The 22401-nt window shown below is 38.5% G+C and overlaps 1 protein-coding gene across 2 annotated transcripts in view; it reads right to left on the bottom strand.

The window, feature by feature from the left end:
- The window catches only part of LOC109054025 (ankyrin repeat and BTB/POZ domain-containing protein 2-like), a 48852-nt gene extending 31901 nt beyond the window's left edge, over positions 1-16951 (bottom strand). The window contains exons 1-2 of one of the 2 annotated variants that reach the window (XM_042752882.1): positions 16161-16951; positions 15111-16073 (exon numbers count right to left, since the gene is read on the bottom strand). In XM_042752882.1, the coding sequence (XP_042608816.1) occupies positions 15111-15954 (844 nt within the window). In that variant the 5' untranslated portion in view covers positions 15955-16073; positions 16161-16951. Of the gene's footprint in view, positions 1-15110 lie in introns of both variants that reach the window. The other variant, XM_042752881.1, reaches the window with a different exon arrangement.
- Positions 16952-22401: the final 5450 nt, after the last annotated feature.

Raw genomic sequence — 22401 nt, 5'->3', positions numbered from 1 at the left:
CATAGCCAAAACCTTGTTTCAGAAGGTTTATTTCGACCTATAAATTAAGTCTTAATATGTCTTCAGTTACTTTACTTCATTGCTCTGAGCAACTGTAACTCTTGTCTGTGGGACCTTTATTAATACAATACTGCAATGTCATGCAAACATTAAAAATCAACGTAGCATATCATTAAAAATTCAAACAGTTGACTGCATTAAAGAGAATTGTATGAAACAACAGCTGCTTAACCTGCTTTTCTTGCTTATACACAAGCTGACATGCTGATGCCAATAAAGGGTAGTTGGCTTCCGGTTACACAACACAATTAATAATACAGACCATACTTGATCACTATCAATATCATTATCAATATCAAGTCATCACTGCTGACTTGAAACTATCGAGAATTGAAATGTGGTTCCATGAGCTTAACAGAAACCTGGCAAAGAGCTGAGACTCCCAACTTTGCGGTTGTACTGCATGGACATTAATTTGTGAGAGCAGACAGAAGCTTGAGAGAGAATGACGAAAAATAGGGAGTAGACCTGCTACAGAGGCAATGGTGTGGTTTGCGAACTCACCACAAATCATTCAGACACACTCATTGCCATCTCTGGGGTTTTAAACCTTCACCCTTCCCCACCCTCACAAGTTTCTTTTAGTTTGTGGCTTGCACATCCAGAGAAAGCAAGACTCTGACCTGTTGTATACCAAAGTCAAAAGGCATAAAACTTAGGACAGACTGGACCACAACTTGGCAGATTGTCTAAACATACAAACCAGTCATCCGGAGTCTGCCTGCAACCATGTGAACTGTGAGAATCTGGACAATGGGGTGGATTCTTGAGTTGCCTTGAAGGAGACACATTGAGACATGTTGAGTCATGTGGTGGGGACTCTGAGGGACCAACTATGTTTTCTCAAGAACAACCTATGGATCACAAATAACCAGAAGGACCTGCTAAACAGGAAGATGACTTGATAAAGGAATCAACTAAAGCAAGTCCAAACGAAGCCAAAGAGGAAAAGCAACAAACAAACAAACATGAAGAGCAATTAAAAAAAAAGACAATATGAATTAAGAGGAAAGATAACAGGTCACAAACTGGCTGGTAACCTGGTGCAGAAGAACCTGGGCAGAGCTAATGGGATCAGTCTGTTCTTCAGCAGATCTGACTTTCAATCACTGGCTCAACCCTACCCCCATCTCTGTTTCTTTGGGGGTTTCTGCTCCCTCATTTACCATCCCCCTTCCTCCACAATTTTTGATCTCCCTGTGAGCCCCCATCAGCCACTCTCCCAAACTTCCACCCACCCCAATCCACATCTCCAACTTGGAAGTAAGCTCAAGGTGGTGCAAGTGGACACCAGCACAATCTCCAGAAGCTTCTAAATCAAAACAGCCACCCTTAATGACAAGAAATTCTCTACTAACTTCAGCCACTAGTTTAAGACTTCCCTTTAGGGGCTCCACTTTGGCCAATCAGCGTACACTTACATCACTAATAGTTCCTTGTTTTAATTGTTTTAGACCTAACTCTGAAGTAAAGTTAATTTTGTTCCCCCAAACCGAGTTCCTAGAACTAAATACATTCCTAGTTCTTGAGGTGCAAACAATCCAAAAAGCAGATACTTCCGTCAATAGTTCTAGGAACTATAAAAGTTTCCTCTGCTGCAAAAGCCCCTTATGATGATCAAATCCAGTATTTTTAATGATCCACCTGCCAAAGTATTTGGTTGGCATCTATTCAAACATACTGAGACAAATTTTGATTGTCGTGGATTTTATAATGATAATTCTGGTTTGGCCTAGGGTTGGGCGATGTCTACCAAATTGGCATTGGACGATGTCTACAGTGAAACATCGTGATGGACGATGACATCGGGGCGGGGCAGGGTTAGGGTTGTGCCCGAAGCGTGAAACAAATAACACATTCTACAGGAGCTACTAAAAGGTTAGCTGCTTGCTAGTGGTAGCCTGTTGCATTACAGTACATGAAAGTACATGAAATGTCTGATAGGACGATGGCGAATGATTTGCAGATCCTGAGGACCAATGAATATAATCTTGTCTTGTGTGTTGTGTGTTATTTAGTTCCCTATAGAGTCCTTGTGATCACGAATCTCAAAAGTGAAAGTAAAATAAGAGTGCGCAATCGAAAGTGGTTTCCATAGCAGCGGCTCCCTGATTAGCCCAATTTACAGTCACCTATACTTACCCAATGATATAATTGCGAGAAAAAGTATTGAAATATTTCTTTTTTTTTTTATTTCTTTTTTTTGTCTTTTTATTTCGTTTACTGTTTTTTGTAATACACTTAATTTCCTTTCCAAACACAGAAGTGGGATGAGGAGGATTGCGGCAGAGGGAGTGTGGGGGGGGGTCAATCATGATGTCATCTTAGCATCGTGATATCTGTCAGCCATCGACGCTGGACGATGGCATCGTCTATCAGTCCAACCCTTGTTTGGCCTGCTACATTAAACACAATAACTTCCATCTCCATAGGTGGGCCTTTTGTCTTCCATTATAAACATTGTTCAGGTGCCACACTTATCATGCCTGGTTTGAGGAGAGCATGCTGCTTTTGCCTAACTTGCACAGGACAGGCAATGCAAACATATCATGCATAAATGTCTGTCATACTTCTCTTGGATACACCTGTTTCAGAATTCCACAGCCCTTCCATCTTGTGGACCCAGCTGCCATAACTACAGGTGGCTCTTGGAGTGGCTTTTATTGTGACACAGCAACTATTTTCGTCATTGCTAACCATCACAAACAAACAAGCTAGGGTAAACACAGATGTGCTCATTCAAATACCACCGTGGGACCACACCCCGCTCTTGGACGGAAATCTGAACGGAAGGAAATATGTTCTGGTCTCAGGGGAAACTGCATTGCTTTTCTGGCTGATTAGTTGGGGGAGAAAGACTGAAAACTTGTGGACTGACATGAATAAGTTCTAAATTGAGATTCTCTTTATTTAAAGTAGATTGTTTATTTATGAATCAACTTTTCAATGCAGCCAAGTATCTTAGAATCAGGAATCGGAAATGAGAAGAACTGAAGGTCTTGATAGAGGTCACCAATGTTTATTGGCTTAAGACTACTTCCTAAATCTTGCAGTAATTCAAAGAGAATCGACTCAATTTAGCATTCAAGCTAGAGCTACTTCACGTTGCTCAGAGCTAAAAAGCTGTGGCCCAGGGGCCTTTGGGACCACCCACAGAAACCCCATTAAAGCACATAAACCAGATGGAAAAAAAAAAAGCATTTGGGGAAGACGTTCCTTCTAAATCCTACCCATCTGCCTTTGCCACAAAATACTCAAAATGAGGCCTTGAGGCAAGACATACTCCCAAAATCCTGTTTGCTTCCTACAGACGTTTAGAACATACTGTAGAAGGTTATGTTATAGGCGGTTCCTGGCTTGCACAGGGTAAAGAAAAGGTCAAACCATTTTGTTGTACATTTTCCTAGTCTAAGACCTGCTATTATGACTTAATAGTGTTTGACGGATTATTACAGATTACACAAACTCAGAGTCTTTCCAGAGATATAACACACATTTGCATAAAAAAGTGAGGTTAGCTACATTTAACATCATATAGTGGTTAAGTGGGCTAAGTGGGTTTAGTTAGCTAGGTTTAGAGGGTTGCTATTGCTTTACCACATAATGCATTGCCTACTCAAACTACCCAAACATCTCAGCCTGTTATTCAAGCCACCTATATAGTACTAAAATAGGACTGGAGGGTTAGCATCCATCTTTTATTACCACCTCTAGCATCTGTGCAAACAACTAGTTCCCTGCTCCAAATTTGTCTTCACTTTCCCCCTTCCTTTAGGCCTGACAATGTGCTAATAGCCTAGCCAATTCAGATGCCCTCTGCTATTACTTCTAAGCTGTTGTTCTTAAATAAACCGCAGACATATGCATGGGATGAAAAGCTGAGCTTTAGGTTGACTGCATGCTAAACGGTGGCAGAGTCTCATGGGACACCCTGCTTTGTTTCTTGCCATGTGTGCTAGTTGGTCTACTGCTTTCTTTGACACTGTAATTATCAGTCTGCTCTGGCGTGTCCTAATAGCAGGATGCTGTAGAACTGGGGGATGGTACAAATGCTGAAAGCTAATCTTAGACTTAAGTAACATTTCAGATAAATGTTGTAGTTTGCAAGTTGATGCACTCTCAGATAAAAATGTGCAATGGTACCTTTAGAGTACAACAGCTTTCCAATGTAGCAGTACCCAGTGGGGAAGTATTACTACTTTAAGGTATTAATATGCACCTTTTAGTGGCAGATAAGGACAAAGTTGTCCCCTTAAGGCAGTTGCCCCAGTGCCAGTCTCTTGTACTCCTAAAGGCAATTTTTTTGCATTTTGAAGATGCATTTTGTGAATTATGTCAATAGTATGTGTAAAGTCTTGGCTGACCATCAAAAATGGATATTCATACCAGGGCCAATATTCTAGTCTTTTCTTACCATATGGTTCATTTAATTCTCTTGTAGAGTTTGGAAAGCAGGGAGTGCTAATTACCTCTTCTCTGTTATTTTAGGAGGCCGACTGTGCAAGACTTGTGATCCAACAGCATGGTTTCTCACCGGCAGCATGGTTCCTCACATAAAAGCAGGTGATTTCCACAGCTTAGGGTTTATGGAACACTGTTAGCACAAAGCAAGAGACTTTACACTTGCTCATTTGCACATGTAAGATAAACAGAGACATAAAAATATGCATCATTTATAAAGATTCTTGAACTTCAGCAGGAAGTGCGGCACTGAATCTCTTCTTATCTCAGTGCTGAATAACTGCTTTCCTACTCCTTGTTTTCCCCTTCCTCATCTTTCCCAAGAAACCTCTAAAAAAATTATTTTCTCTATTTTCCCACGAGTTTCAGTATAACGTTATGAGCCCTTTGTGGTTACTCCATCAACTCTGCCTGGCAAGAACCTGGATGAGGTCTAACAGGGCTTCCAAATATAATTGAGAGAAGGGCTTGGACTTGCTTTCAGGATATGTGAGACAAGCCAAGACTTTCCTCATTTTGAAGGGTGATAATCTTAGAATACAACAAATACACCCAGGGATTTTACAAAAACCCAACCTCAACTAGTCTTTCTGACCAAACTAGATGTCCTTACAACATGTTCTGAAGCTATACCAACTGTTTGAAAAAAGTTGACTGATTCCTTCAAGAAAAAGTAGAGACCCTTAAAAGTAAAAGTAGCCACTGTTAATGAGGCACGGTCTTGATCTATACCCCAGGAGAGAGCAGACCTTTAACTCGCATCTGTTACAACCTTGCAATCTGGCTTAATGGGAATTCAAGATGCAAATGTGGACACAAGTTTAGGCTTGGCAGCACAACTTCACCCCACTAGACCAGGATCAAAACTTCGTTGACCTAGTTAGAAAACCTAACTATTAGAGTGTGTACCTTAGGTCATATCCCAAATGCCGCCCTCCAGTCTTTGCCACTATGCCACAGTCCTTGCTTGGCGGTGTCAATGCTTTGGTGACGTAATGCCACATGGACTGTTGGGTAGTAGATCCCTGTGAAGTTTGTACCAGCGCAAGCTTTGCAAATGGGCACTCATGAGCAACCTTTTGAATTGTATTTGTTGACCATACAAACACATGTAAGTGAATTCCACAAGGTCGCAAGCCTATAGAGTTGCTCAAAATGACAGTAAGCTAAAGAAACACTAATCTTATGAACAACTTTTGTTGGTTGTCATGAATTTGACAATGATTTGGAAGCCAGCAAGGCAAGCAGTGGTTCAGTTATCTTTCAACATCCAAATCAACCACATCTAAACCCACTTGAGTTTATTGACAAGTTATATATGAACTCATAAGTGTCACAATGTTTTCCTGGAAAAGCAATATGCATGTTCCATCTTGCTTCCTATCTATCAGGGGCCACAGGGCATTTGTGTGGTCTTGCTTGTCTGATTATTTATGACGTTCTAGCATAACAGGTACTGGCAAACTATTCCCAAACCACTAAAGCCTTTCTTATGAAGTTGTACTCTAAAACATAGCTTTGTTTGCCAATTAGAGAGTTCGATGATAGCGTGCATTTTACACCTCAAAAACTATGGTCGGACAAATATTGTGGTGCTAAGCCGTAGGACATCTCAGTTGTCATGGCCTTTTGACTTCTGTCTGGAGGACTTCCTTTAAACACAACTTGCCCACCCCACGACTAATTGTCCCAACAAGCTCTCCCGGTTTCCTAAGTGCAGTAATACATACACTGAGCCAAAGAGTGAGAATCATTGTACTTGCATCATTTACTAAATAGCTCAGGCTCGTTTTAATGACTGTGGGTTAATTAAAGTAGGGTCATAACGCTGGCTTTGTCTCCATTTAAGCCAGACTTGCAGATGTCCCCATTACATGCAGAAGGACAGATGTGATGTCTTTCTCCTGCACACATCTATGAGCACAGCTTGGTTTTATAACCATAGACAAAAGTGTGCAGTCATAAGTCTGTCCTCAGCCAATTAGTAGAGTGACAAAGAGACACTGAGACTTCAATCTGAGAACAAAAACCTTCACACTAGAAGACAAAGAGTGAATTAAGAGACTTGTGCTCAGATTTCTCTCAAATTAATGTTTTTATTGCATTTTAAGAGTTCGACAAACACAAAATAGAGCATAAATGCAATTAAAAGTTAAATGTTTAAGGAACTTTATATATTCATTACTGATTATATATGACACAGCTTATACACGGATGTACTAGCAGAAACATGATTTCTACATCAAGTTTAAATTGCTCTTTGATATCTTTCCTCAAAAACAGGTGCACACTGCTTGAGATATGTGGCTGAAATATGACTGACCACTGACAACTATCAAGGGTCAAGACAACGGTGTGCTTTGAAACTGTCCAGATGTCTGGACTCCGAGCTTTAAAAGTTGCCATTTACAAGATTCATGGAAACCTTCTTCAATGTCTGAGCTGTTTCCAAACTGCTTGTCCAAAATCAGGATTACCAGGGTCTCTAAACAATAATAAAGCTAAATCTGTCAATCAGGCCACCAAGAAAGTATGATCTGGATCATTCAGTTTGGTCCACTACAGCAAAGACATAGCGTGCCTCAACATCTCTCATGCAAATCAAATGTAATCACACTGAATATCACAGAAAGGGAATGTTGCTTGTGCAAACAACTTTACTTTCAGTTAAACAGAAATGTTTATTGGGTAATTTCTAATGAACTATATTGTGTCAATATTTTCTGTTGGCATTGAGCACTCTCGATATGAAGGCAGATATTATCTTTCTACCAGTTGTTTCATGCATCCTTATGCCGTGGGGTAAATTCCTACTTGGGTGTGAGATTTTTTACAGTAGATTACTGCCAGAGAGACATTTCTGTTATTTTATATAGCTCGAAATATGTTGTAGATTTCCCCTGCCTGGGCATGTTTTACCAAAAAACAAACAAACATAAAAACGACTCCGAAAATAAATATACTTTTGATTGTTTCAGTAAATCACTTCTTCATTTTTTCCCCTGAGTTTCTGTTGTTGTGGTGGTGTTAAGCTAAATCGGGCATGACTTGAAGAAACTCATGTGGGAAAGCTCAGGGCTGTTTGGTTTACCAGACTGGCAAACCTTTCGAGGGCACTAAAGAGATATGAAAGCACCGTGGACATTACACAAAGAAAACCTCTCAGCAGCAATAAAGCTTTTATAGCTTGTATATTGATCTTCTGTCTTCATTAAACTTTCATTCAACTACATTTGTTTTTAAAACTGAAAAGGAAACTTAGGAGCTTTTATTGGTATAAATGGACATCTTACTCCAATTACTGATTTTATTGGCTACTGTAAGATTTCAAACTTATATTGCTAAGAAACTTTAAACATACAGTAAGACATGCAGGTTTATAAGACAAACTTCTGAAAATATTGTTAGTTTTTTTTTTTTTTTTTTTTTTTTTGTCTAACGTTATGACATTTATACATTTTTAAATATAACTTAAGTGTCCAAATAATTTTGGGGGTCACTGCACTTTTTTTTTTTTTTTTTTTACTGTAATTTGCTTAATTGTAATTTTTAAACAACAAAAATTTGAAAAAAAAACCTCACAGAAATAACATTTACACACAGATGGCCCGAAAGCTCACTGAATCTTGTTTAAATGGATTCTGTAGACATTTTAAGACCTAAATCAGCACTTTACAGAATAAAAATGGCAGCTGCAGAATTCAAACCCAACACAGAAGCCATTACTGTGCGTATCTCTACAAGACAGCCTGTTTCCATTTACTGCAACAGCTCCCATTCAGTGCAATTAAATATTACAGGAATGTTTACAAAAGGCTGCTTATCGACAGCGATAAATTATCCCTGCTGCATTTGAAGACAAGAACAGGGACAGACAGAGTTTCATTGGATTAAGACAAATGTGAAACATTCAGTCAATGAGAGATAGAAACAAACCACAAGGGTAAATGAAGGAATCTGTCTTGTTTGAAAAGAACATTAAAATATGGGTTATTTCATTCATAATTATCATGACAGATGTCGTCAGTATAAGCCAAAACGATAAATCACAATATGCAACCGTTGATGAAAGCATATGGACCTATTATTTATAATATCTACATGACATATGGTGCATTTAATATTACAAATATTTAATATTACAAATATTAAATCCACAGTTCTGTTCTTTATTGCACAATGACTTCAATATAATTATAATTATAGGATATGCAATACTGCCAAAATCTAAAAATACTGGCTATGCATTGAAATACAAAATTCTAGAACACAATATTGTGGGAAAAAGAGCTCTGAAGGCTATTTTAGCCACCAACAGCTATTTCAGTCACTATCTTCTGACAGGTAAACGTGCAAGTGACACGTGAAAACTAAAATGTGAGTTTTCCAACACTTTGCAGTGAGTAGGGAACTATTCATCCACAATCACTTCATTTTACCCTTCTTAACATTCCACTGCTGGAAAATGCAAGACTGCATTTTCTCCTCAAGATAATTCGCCCCAACATTAAACTGCTGCACGTGTCATTGTTGGCCATATTCCCACACTTCCCCTAATTTCCTGTCTGGGGTCAGTGTTTTCATTGCAACAGGCAGAGGATTGACCTATGAGAACGTTTGTATAGATGCATGAGCACCAAAACATAAAGCCATGTGCTGACCGGCTTCAATCCGTTGTCTATTCTCCCGCTTTCCAACAAGCCTCTAGTACTTTCACAGGATTATGTCCTGAACTAAATCTTGTGACTCCATAAACAACCTCCAACTGCAACACAGAAAACACTTAGTACCTGCAACACTATCGATGCTGTAGTATTTGCATCAGGTAAAAGCCACAATTCCTCAAATGTTTGCTGTTAACAACACATTTATCATTATTCAAACTGTTCTAGCAACTTTACAAAGATATCACTATGTGTATTTGAACTTTATTCAAATATGGCTTGACTAGGCAAACAGGGCATTCAAATACTTCCAAAAACCCAGTGAGCTGCCAAACTAGGCAGCGTTTTAAGGGATAAAAAATACAGTCCTGACACAAAAGGCAGTACAAGTAAAAGTAGGGGTCGAAATCTGCTTCCTAGGAACCTTAATTTGGCCAAAATGTCAATGGATGGCAATCCCAGAATGCATTGTGACAAGCCTAGTGAACTATAGTGTTCAAAACTGCATACTCTGAGTAGGTACATCCTTTGAATAAGTCATTATTTCTGACAGTTAAAATAAAAAAGTATGTACTACATAGTATGAATGTAATCCAGATATTTGTCATGTTGTCATTGTCAAGTGATACTTCACTGTCATTCACAACTCCTCATCGGATAGTAAAATGTCCACTTAAGAAATTGCGCTGTAAGTAGTAGGTCTTCTGGGGACTTTCCGCTTACTATTTTACGAATACTGTGAATTCGGAATTACTACTCTTTCGCATACTGTTTTTTCGCTTACTATGTAATAGTAATTTCAGTGATTTCAGTGAGGTCTTTAATGTGATTAATGGTTTACCTAATATTTGTGTGTGTGATTGTATTTTTATGCTTAAGAGCATATTATGTTGTTAGCTTTTAGCCACATGCTAACATCAAACTCTACTAGAATCAATTGTGATTTGAACTCTCCAGTGCACTTCACATGAAGACTGACAGTGTTGGGGAAAGTTACTTTTCAAAGTAATGCATTCGAAAATTGTATTATTCCATAAAAAGTAACTAGTTTTGTTACTTAGTTACTTTTTATGGAAAGTAATGCATTAGGTTACTTTCGCGTTACTTTTTGTCACCCAACTGTAAAGGCCCTTTCACACCAAAAGTTAAATTAATAAGCCTCAGGCTGAAGGAAGTGCTTCTGTTTCTGAACTTTACTCTCAAATTCTCTCAACACAGGGACAGAAGATGTGTCAAAGAATAAATGGGAAAGCAAAGTAACTTGCGTCACTTATTTCAAAAAGTAACTTAATTGTTAATTTATAAGTAATGTGTTACATTACTAGTTACTTGAAAAAGTAATCTGATTACATAACCTGCGTTACTTGTAATGCATCACCCCACCACTGAAGAGTGCTATATTTGTTTCAGACTTAGAGCTGCTGCCTATGTAGGGTGTTTCATTTCAGTCACTTACTGTATGAGGTTCCATGAGCTCAAAAGTTTTAGCTAATGCTAGTGACTAAATAATGAAGTTATCTTGTTTTAAGGAGCTCTATTGAAATGTAGCCCTTGAAATGTTTTTAAGCCATCATAAAACTTGTGCTGTTTTTAGCCACTAGCTCAGAGAAGTCTGAGCTCCTCGTACAGCTGGGCCTTTGGTTTTGGCTGGAAGCATGTATAAACAGTGCCACTGACCATGCAAGATGGTGTTTTCCCTGTTACTGCCATCCTAAATCCACGAAGCATTAAAATAACCTCCACAAGACACAAGTGCACTGGCCTGCAGACTACTTATGTAAAAATGAAACAGTATTTTAGGGCCGGGATGTTTCCATCAGGGTAGCTAATGTTCGAAAGCTGTGCCAGAAATTCCAGTACTGTCCTGAGTCTGCCCACAAATGACAAGGAACAAAGTTCATGTCCTTCCCAACAGCCAGTTTGAGAAAGCACTTAGTATGTGTAGAGCAAAGTATGAAGATGTTTTCTCCATGAATGACTTGCACACTCAAATGCAACGTGAATATCAATAGCAACTATCGTCGATAGACAACTATGCGTTTTAGTGCTTCGTGTTCATTGGATTAGACATGGCACGTTGGTACAGAGGGCGCCTTGTTAAAAGCATGTGCGTTCACAGAAAGGCTCCAGGAAAGAAGGACTAAAGTAAATAGAAAAGAGGCAGAGAGTGTTGGAGAAAGTGGGAGTGACTTGAGTTGGCAAAGAGAAGCGAGTCTTAAAGACTTCCAGATGTGGGGCTGGTTGGAAGATGATAAAGAAGAACTTTTGTTGCCAACGGACTATGAATGTGAAACCTTGTGAGTAAAGGTACTCCTACCTTCAGTTACAATAAAGTCAACAAGAAGTCAACCCTGTTTACTTCCTTAAAGTCATATACTTTACAATGAGATTAAGTGTTATTAAATGATTGAAACTGTAAGAAAGAACTTTATTTCATCCATTGAGAACTAATTTGACTGAGATAGAGTCTCTATAGTACAGGTAGCTGCAGGCTTAAGGATGAAAAATAATTTCAGCAGAAAAATAAATTTGTTTCAGAGGTGTTGCAAGTTATTACATTTTGACACCATGCTAAATACTGCCAAGTAAAATGGTTTTGGATGCCATTTTGTGTATACTACAAAGTCAGAGAATCAAAAGAAACCATGCAAACTTATAAGACGAGTGTATTGATCTATAGTAATCAAGGCTGTTCAATAATAGCAGCCAACAAAAACAGGTCATGAATGTTTTACGTAATCAAGCACGTTCTTAAAGGCCACTGAGTCACGGCTGAAATCATCAATGAGCCACATTTAAGGCGTTTCAGATTCAATCTCCTGCACTTGACAGAGGAAACGCAGTGGATCAGATGCCCATTCATCAACAGTAATGGCACGCAAGGGTTTTGTGAAGTGCACGCGCAGCACTTTGTTAACACGGCCATCCTGAAAGCACATTGATCCACTGGGTCGTCTTTATGGACCGACCTAATTTGATGCCCACATGGGCATCCCACAGAAAGCGAGCTGTGTAAGGATTATGCAGAGCTGAGATCCTGACTCACCGTGCCAAAAAAGAGCTTTTTGCTAGCGTAGCCTAAATATTGCACCCACACTCCTCTGATCTTCTAATAAAGTCTTTCCACTGCTTCAGTACTGTCATGGAAGTAACTGGATTTGGAGCAATATTTCATGCACATATTCATCCTGTAGCCTAGCTGAAGTCAGTTAGCATCCTAGTGTACATCTACATGACAACAATGTACTAAAAATTTTAAACATATTTCCTTTGCATTTTTAAAAAGTTTCATGTACAGATGAGCACATTATCAAAATGATCCCCGATATGTGAAAATGACTAAAAACGCTGTACTTTCATGTCAGGCCAGTAGTTGGCGATGTCACTTTGTACAGAAACACGTCTGTGCACAAACTATAAACTAAATATGTAATATGCATGTGCATGACTTCACCATTTTCATAAATTTGTGTTTTTGTAGTTTATACAGAGACAATAATGTTATTGTTTACAAAAAATTTTTTTACAAATATAATAAGAATTACAAAACATAACAAAATTACAAAAAAACTGAAAACAGAATATATAAAAAGTACATTGACTTAAAATATTATCAAAATTTATAATAGCATATCAATGATACAAACACAGCTTATTTTATTTCAGCTGGTTGCCAAGGTAACACTTCTTATTTCAGTTTAGTTTAAGTATTAAAATAATTAAAACTAAAAAATTAAACCATATATACAAATTAAAAACAAACAAATAAAATGAAAAAACACAACACAAATTCTACAACTTTAAAATCAAAATGAAAACAGAAAATATAAATATTAACTCAAAGTCAAAATTAACAAAAGTCATTATAGTGTATCAATGATACTAAAAGAGCTTTTTTTTTTCAGCCATGTAACTCAAGGTAACATTGTTCCTCATTTTTATTTAGTATAAGTTGAAGTATTAAAAGAAGCAAAACTAAATAGACAAACTAAAATGTTAAACCATATAGACAGATTTTGATATTTAATATTTTTAATTTTTATGGGTTTTTTTTAGTTAAAGTTTTAGTATTTTTTGTGTGATTTACATCATTTTTTTATGGTTTTAGTTTAAGCTAACCATAATACCCCTGCTTTGCCTTAAACTATCATATTGCATATACAGCAAATATTTAAACAATACCTAGTATTATTAGCTATATATGGCTTTTACTCACCTTTTCCTGCACCAATACAAATGTGAATAATACCTCTTTTTTATGTGTCATCAAAAAAGTGAAAAATTTAATATATGTTATATGCATATTTAAACTGTCATGTCAACCACCCACATAAGATAATAATAAAAACATTTTTCCTGAACTCTAGGACAATGCAAACAGAAATTATGAGTAATGATGAAGAAAGCAGGACAGTGATATCTACAGATATAGTTTATAATTTATTTTCTTTCCAGGGTCAGTTGGTTAAGAGTGGTTTGCTCAAAGAGGAAACGAAGCGCTTGTGAATGTTTGTGAAAACCTCATGCTAGATGCTGGTAAACCACAGACATATCATAATGAAAATGCAACCTAGATGATGCAGAAGTTGGCAGAGAGGGGTAATTCTCACAGCTGGAGAAGAGGAAGCATGTAATGACCTGTCACAGGCAGAATGACGTGACTGACCAGTGATTTCTGGAAACTGCTTTCCATTTTCATCTTTCAGATCAAAAGCCAAGACTAATAAGGAAAGCTATCAACATTTGTCTACCAACAGATTGCAGTTTCAGTATTTTCAGTAAATCATGCCAGTATTTTACCAACATATATGCATAACTTTCAAAGGTCCTAATTTGTCATAATCAACCGGTGTGGCAGGGATTTTTTTATGAGGCTGCATGAAGTCATTTCCCCTCAAGTTCACGCATGTGTCATAAGACAGTAACCAGGTGTACGCCGTCACATGATAATTACTAACATTTCACACAGTACTCACCATCATTATGAAATATTTTGATTAAAAACGTGTTATCTTTCCTTAAAATAATGGACTTACATACTTAGCTAAAGTTAGATTTTTGAGTCATATTCATTCACTTTTAAGTGTCAAATCAGAGTTATATTTGTATCACTGATACTATTATAGCTTTTGTTCTTATTCAGAATTCTGTTAACTCCGTTCATGTTCTGAACTTTCTGCTTTCATTAAAATGTTTAAGTTTTAGTATTTGCTATATATCTATATGTTTGGTTATATATTATCTTTCTGTCATGGTTTTTGTTGACATTTTGAATTTTTATATTTTCTCTTTTAATTTTAATTTTAAAGTTTTGTATTTTATTTGTTAATATTTTGATTTTTTTTATTTTAATTTTAAAGTTTTAGTAATTTTGTTTGTGTTTTTATGTCTATGGTATTACTTTTTAGTTTATTTAGTTTTAGTTGTTTCAATACTTAAATTATATTTTGAATTTGATTTCATTTTTATATGTTCTGATTTCATGTTAACTTTTGTTGTTTTGGGGATTTTTTATGCACACAGTTTCTATTAAGTTTTATTTATTTATTTTTTTCTTTTGTTATTTTAGTACTTTTTTAGTATTTTATTTTAGTACTAAATAAAAGAATTTTATATATATTTATATACGTTTTATAATAAATACATGTTGTTGTTGTTTTTTCTCTCTCTGTATTGTTTTAGTCATCAATAATAAGCATGGTCCAAATACAATTTGGGGAAACTGTGGCGGCGCTTTTCTCCAAAGTGACTTACAGTACACATATACTCCCTTGAATCATCTTAAGGTGTCATGCTTAAGTGCACAATGGTGACGGATCGACCCTTGTGTGGTTTCAACAACCCTTCAGCCAAATCTAACCACTAGGCCACAAGCAACTAATGAGTAAAACAGTTTAAGCAACAATACAACAGTAAAGTGCCTACCATTGGCGTTCTTCCCGCAGATGAGATGCTCATAGTGTTGCAGGACCCCCCAGAGCTCGGCGTCATTATTGATGACCCCCTCCAGCGCCTCCGCTGTCAGGACGCAGCCGGGCGTCTCCGCCATCAGCACGCGCACGCCCACCTCCTCCACGAGCGCCTCCATGCACGCGGTCAGGCAGATGGCCGCGTACTCATGGATGCGCACCGCGATCCGAGTGTCCACCATCCAGCGGAAGAACCGTCCGACGGAGAACACGAGCCCGCACCGGGCTGACTTCCCCTTGCGCAAGAGCTCTCCAGCGCTCATGTTGTACATAGAGATAGCCTTCACGGTGGCAGAGACGCAGTGATCCGCCAGCGCCCAGCTGAGCACCAGGCGGATCGCGCTTTGCACCTCGAACCTGGTGCATCTGCAGTGCATGACACTGAGCCGCTGCGCCTCTCTGGAGATGCGGATGAGCGCCCTGCGCATCAGGACGGCCAGTCTGCGCACAGCCTCCGCGGAGAGCGATGCGCCCTTCCCCGCGCCTTTACGCACGACCCTCCCCACGTCCTCCTCCGTCCACGGGAACTCCTCCAGCTCCGGTAAGCGTGGGCACTTGGAGAAAAGGTCTTCTGGGTCCTCGGGAAGCACTGTGTTGACTGTGTCCCAGCTGTTGTTCCTGCTGTTCATGGAGCCGGAGTAGTACCACCAGTTCCCCCGGTGAGGGGTGTTCATGAACGCCTGCGAGTTTGACTTGGAGGACGACAGGCTTAGGGACTTACACGAGTCCCCCGCTCCATAGCCGGAGTCCAGAGTCAGATCCTCCAGAGTTTTCATGTTTGAGCTGCTCGTTCCTGCCATTTCTGCTGCTTTTCTGAACCAGAAAGCAGAGGAGACTTTCCAGCTGCGCCAATCTCGAGCTGGTTCTACTGGTTCAGCTTCTCTTCGACATTCATGTGGCACTTATTATTACTGATACACTACAGACCAGAAATACCTTGTGTGAAAGTTTCAAATGTCCAAGTTACATCTTCCGGAAAAGAAAATGTTTGGGGAAACTCTCTTACCTCACTAAATGTCCATTCCCGTAAAACTAGAGAAGTGCGCAGCTTTCTCTTTTACTCGTATCCAGTTCTTGAAAAGAAGAAACCTGACTGGATAGAAAGTTTAGAGCGGAGGTCCATCAGCAGAGTCTCTAACAGACGGTCACGGTCAAATGAATCCTTAAAGATGATGTGGAAAAGGAAAACGATGTTGATTTCACACCACACGCCTCTTCTTACTGAAAACTCATGACTGAACTGAAAGAGTGAGGGCGAGAGAGAGAGAGTGGAGGTGTTTGATTCGCGAGCGAGACGATTCGTTTGAACGACTCATTTGAAATGATTCGCAAGCGTTTCTGAATCTCCAACAAAGTGCGCATATCTGCATTAACAGAGACGCAACGTCTACAACTCTCACATATTAGCTACAACTATCTACACTGAATTAAATTCTAGTTTTTTTTAGGCTACATATACGGGCGAATCCTTTTTTTTATCCCATGTATTGAAATGAACCGTCTGAGTTAACAGATTCGCTCAAATGAATCAAACACTAGAGACCGAGTTAGTCACCGGGGAGCCAATCAATCAAGGCTGGGTTTCACAGGAACATACAGTGAAGTCATGAACAGAATATTGGGTCACACTTTATTTTAAGCTCCAAATCTCGCTATATTAACCAACCATTAACTACGACTTTTAATAAACTGCTAGTTTGCTGCTTATTAAGGTAGTTTAGGTATTAATTAGGGATTTAGAATATGGTCATGCAGGATATGTGACTTTATGTACTGATACACAGACCATATGTTAATAATATGCATGCTAATTACCAACTAAGAGTGAGAATTGGTCCCTAAAGTGTTACTGACTATTGTTGTGTAGGCCTATAAATTCATAGTCTACTGATAATTTATGAAGGCCTATTCAGGTTCTAGCCTATTTGAAACTTGAAATAATATTTTTTTTTATGCTTCATGTAGGCTATTTGTATTTTCTTTAATATAGTCTCAGTTTTATTTTGCCTTCTCCTAGCTATACACTAGTGTCCGCCTCACTCTTACTCATTCTGTATGCCCACCACTAACTTATCAAACTAACTAAACTGCCCACTGCTGCTGAATAATGTTGCACAGTATTGAAATTGAGCAAAGCGAGCTTGAAGGGATGTAGTTGTAAAGTAACAGTGCTAATCACTGATCGTCATCTAGTCTTAAGGAATTTGCATGAATTGTGTTAGTCTGGGAAATGACGTCACACACACTCATTATCTTCAGCTGTTTGCGCTTCGGGCTAATGCCTGATTAAACAGACTAACAAATCAAATATAACACTGTGTGCTTTCGTTAAGTTATTAGAGAATATCATTAGTTAAAGTGTCTAAAAGTGCCTTTAAATAGATTCATGTTTTCATTATATATCTATCTATCTATCTATCTATCTATATATATATATATATATATATATATATGTGTGTGTGTGTGTGTGTGTGTGTGTGTGTGTGTGTGTGTGTGTATGTATATACATACATACACACAATTTGTATTAATAACTATTATTATCTTAACAATGAAAGTTACAATAAAGTTACAGCCTATCTCTTTCTCAACGAAACACAACTGATATTCACTTCTCAGACAAAATTGGTCTTAGCTGTAGACATAATAGTAGGATAGTGTATTATTAGTGTATAAAGAACATGTAGCCTACTATTAGTACAGTTATTCAATAAAGAACAAAAAGACAAAGGGAAAAAAAGAAAGATTAATGGAAGTATTTAGTGAACAGAACAGTGTAGATGGGTGGGGCAGGTTTGTGCACAATGTCAACATTACATAATCTGTCAAGACAGACATCATGTCATGCTGTACTGGAGGAGTGCGACTGTGCTCTCAATAAAGCCGTGTGAGGAGGTTACTGCGAAAAAATAATCCCTAAAATAATGACTCAGAACAGTTATAGACCCGTTCCATGGGCGTAGCGACTGAAGGACTTTATATTACTAATGTTTATTTATTTATTAAGATTTTTCTAGGTTTCATTTTACATTATTATGCCAATAGATGCAGGTGACTGTCTTTATGTGTATTTTATTATACTCAGAAAAACTAGTTACATACCCAAATTATATAGTGGCGCCCTCTAGTGATTGAGAAAAGCAATGTCAATTTCATCAAAGGTCAAGAGTCTGTCAGCAGTATTTCAGTTTATATATACAGTATATAGATTCAAGATTCAAGTAGCTTTATTGGCATGGTAAGAAGTATCTTTACATTGCCGAAGCATAGAAACATTTTAAAAGACATTTAACACAAATATACATAAGAATAGAAGTAGCCTATAGCATATAGAGACTGTATATTTGTATTCAGTAAAGCGAAAGTACTAATAAAAATTCCAATAAAGAGACAGGAGAAGGACCGGCTGTCATGTCAGTGTGTGTGTGTTGTACAGTGTTTTCTTCCGGCTGTGACTTGTGGTTCTGTTCTGCTGCTTGTTGTTTTATCATGGCAGGACTTGACGTAACTTGCAGCCAGGTTAGAGCTTGTTGAGGTTTCTCCAGAATGTACGGCAGTTTGTCCTTTTGTTGTATCTGGTTGAAGTATTTGTGCTGGTTTGTGGATTGGGGGAAGAATGTTTCCCTAATTTGTGTATAATGAGGGCATGTTTGTTAAAAAGTGCTATTCTGTTTCCACTTCATGTTGATTGCAGTGTGGACACAATCTGTCTTCTTTTGGTAGCCAGGTCTGTCTGTGTCTGTCTGTCTCTATAGTGAGGTTATGGTCACTGAGTCTGGACATGGTCAGGACTTTTCTTAGTTTAGGGTCTGCCAATTTATATTCTCTGTTTAGAGACAGATAGCATTCTAATTTACTTGATGTAGCTGTTGCTTCTGTCCAGTGTTTCAGATATTTCTCTTTCTGTGTTTTAGTGATTTGATTTAGTCTAGCTGGGGTTTGGATTGTAAAGTCAGTTCTGAGAGCAGCTGGCTGCGGGGGCTTTTCTCTGGGTTCAGTTCTTGGTAGTTTAAGGCTTTATGGTGGAGGGTCTCAGTATGACTGCTTTTTTAAAGTTTTGGTTGTTTTTGGTTATGGTTGTGTTTATGCTTTGCAGGCATTGTGTGGAGTTTTCCGTTGTACACAGAGAATATTTTTACAGAATTCTGCCTGCAGAGTCTCTATTGGTGTTTGTCCCATTTGGTGAAGTCTTGGTTTGTGAGTGGACCCCAGACCTCACATCCACAGAGTGCGATTGGTTCTATAACTGATTGGATTATTTTTAGCTAGATTCCAATTGGGATGTCAAGTTTTATATTTTTCTTGATTGAGTAAAAAGCTCTTTGTGCCTCGTGTCTCAGGTCGTTCACAGCCTTGTTAAAGTTTCCTGTGTTACTGATGTTTATTCCAAGGTATGTGTAATTTGAAGTGTGTTCTAAGGGCATGTTGTTTCATTTGAAAATGTGATGTTGGTTTTCGTTGATGGCCCTTTTTTGGAATATCATAATTTTAGTATTTTTAAGGTTAACTGACAAGGCCCATGTCTGACAGAAGGTGTGCAGGAGGTCCAGGTGCTGCTGTAGACCCTCTTTTGTGGCACTAGATCATCCGCAAACAGAAGACATTTAACTTCAGTGTCTAGTAGGGTAAGCCTATTGAATAGTGTAGGGCTTAAGCTACAGCCCTTTGTGTCTAGTGGGTTATGGGGGGGTGATTGTGTTTGTTTGTTGCCAATTTTAACTGCAAATTTGTTATTAGTGTACATGGATTTGATGATGTTGTATGTTTTTCCTCCGATGCCGCATTGGATTAATTGAAGTAAAAGCCCCTCATGCCAGATGGAGTCAAAAGCTTTCTTGAAGTCAACAAAGCATGAAAAGATTTTCTTTTATTTTGTTTGGTTTCTTTGTCAATCAGGGTATGTAGAGTGTATATATGATCTGATGTTTGGTTGGAAGCTGATTTGACATTTACTCAGGACATATCTGTCAGTAAGGTCATGAAGGAGTCTGCTGTTTAGGATGTTACAGAAGAGTTTACCTAAGTTGCTGTTTACACATATTCCGCGATAGTTATTAGGGTCGAATTTGTCTCCGCTTTTATGAATTGGGATGATGAGGCCTTGGTTCCAGGTGCTGGGAAATACACCTGCACTAAGGATGATTAAACAGTTTAAGAATGGCTAGTTTGAATTAAATCATTTCATTCAGAATGCCATCGATACCACATGCTTTTTGGGATTTAAGTGTTTGTATATTATCGCACAGTTTAGCTAGTGTAACGGGATAATCTAGGGTGTTCTAGTACTCTTTAATGGCTGACTCTAGAACACGTAGTCTATTGTACAGTGAGTTTTGTTCATGGTTTTTGTTTATATTGCTGAAGAGGTTAGAGAAGTGGTTTATCCACACATCTCCGTTCTGGATGGGTAACTCTTCATGGTAAGATTGGTTTAGTGTGTTCCAATGTTCCCAGAAATGGTTTGATTCTAGAGATTGTTCTATTACTTTTAGCTGATTTTGTATATTTTGTTTCTTTTTCGTTCTTAGGATGTTCTTATATTGTTTAAGTTTCTCGTGGTAGAGTTGGCGTGTGTTTCTGATTTGATAAAGTTCTCATGTAAATGCTCCCTGTTTATTTTTTTGTATGTGGTTTTTAGGTTAGATAGTATTGCAGTCATTACAAATATTTGGTTCATCCTGTCTACTGCTAAATTGACCCCTTCAGTGTTGTGTAGGAATGGTGTAGCTAGGAAATTATTTAATAGGTTTTGTATTTTTGGTTCACAAATTAGGGTTTGATATGTATCTTCACTATTTAGTTTCCATCTGTATTTGTGTTTGAGGGTTTGTTTTGATGCATCTGAGTTGGGTTTTGATCTGTTTAGATAGAGGGTGATTTTACTGTGGTCTGACAGTGGGGTTAGTTGGCTGACTGTGAACGCTCTGAGAGAGTTTGGATTTCGGTCGGTGTTGAAATGATCTACTGTTCTGTTACCCAGCACTGAGCTATAAGTGTACCTACCGTACGAATCTCCTCGCAGTCTGCCGTTGACTATGTACAGACCCAGTGCATGACACAGCTGTAGAAGGTGTGTTCCATTTTTGGTGAAGAAGGAAGGTTTTGACTGTGTTCTGGGAGATGTGATCAGTGTGGGGGTGAGGTCTTTGCAATGGGTGTCTTTCTCCTCTTTCAGTTCTCTCATCTCCTCTCTTAGGGCTGTTATCAGGGCCCAGTGGCCCTGTGTCTGCCGTGAGAGCTGGGAATCCAGTGTTGCCAGTTGGGCCTTTAGACTGTCCCTCTCCTGCAGGAGCTGCTTCACTTCTGCCTGTAGTGAGGACAGTTCTCTCCTGAGGTCGTCTTTCTCTTTGTGCTTGATTGGGGTGTTGTTACTGGGCTGGTCTGTGCTTTGGGCAGCGAGGAAAGAGATGGTCATCTCTCTGAGCTGCACCAGTTTTCTCCCTCATGTCAGTACAATAGCAGTGTGGATAGGCGTCTTTGGTTTGTTGTGAGCTGGGAGGGTCTTTCTGTTCTACCTGCTCGTGTGGAGCTGGGGTTCTGTCTGGTTCCTCTGGGGTGGGGAGTTGCTCATTGTTTTTGGGCTCCTACTGTGCTCTTTCTTTGATTTTTGCCTTGTGTGGAAAATGAGTTAATGCAAACAATGGGAGATGGAAATGTATTTTATGAATAAATTCCTCTTAGCGCATCAAAAAAGTCATATGTGACTTTGCCCTATGGGACGGCAAAACCTGACTAACCAGGGGACCGATCTCATTCCACAGCATCTAAAATGTTGTTATGGTCATTCGAAAATGCCTTAGCAAACTCTGTCATCAAAGTATTTCTGTAAAATTGCCTCCCAGAAATGTCTTACATGACTGTGTTCACAAACAGCAGCATCCACTTCCGAAAGCAATGGCCGCATTTATTGTGATTCGTCTGATCGCTGCGAGGTGCAAGTTATTTATCATATAAGAAAATTATTATATTTTGTAGCTTTTCCTACTTTTCTTAGTGATGTATAGTGCCAGTTTATCAGGAAGTGGCAATTTTGTTCTCTTTGACTCGTTGGATGGAAACGAGTGCTTGTTCGCAAATGTTTTATGTGATATTCCAATTTTGCGCATAAGTTAAATTCGCAACTTTTCATGGAGGCTAATGGCACGAAAAATGCGATTTTTTTCAAATACTTGCGTTAAAATTTGGAAGCCGCGGAATTTTAACCAAAACAAGGTAAAGTGCACAGAATATGTATAGTCTACCTACGA

The sequence above is a fragment of the Cyprinus carpio genome, chromosome B25 (assembly GCF_018340385.1).
Source record: "Cyprinus carpio isolate SPL01 chromosome B25, ASM1834038v1, whole genome shotgun sequence".
Classification (NCBI taxonomy): domain Eukaryota; kingdom Metazoa; phylum Chordata; class Actinopteri; order Cypriniformes; family Cyprinidae; genus Cyprinus; species Cyprinus carpio.
Note: the sequence above shows the minus strand (reverse complement) of the source record. Positions and strands in the feature narration are given on the sequence as shown.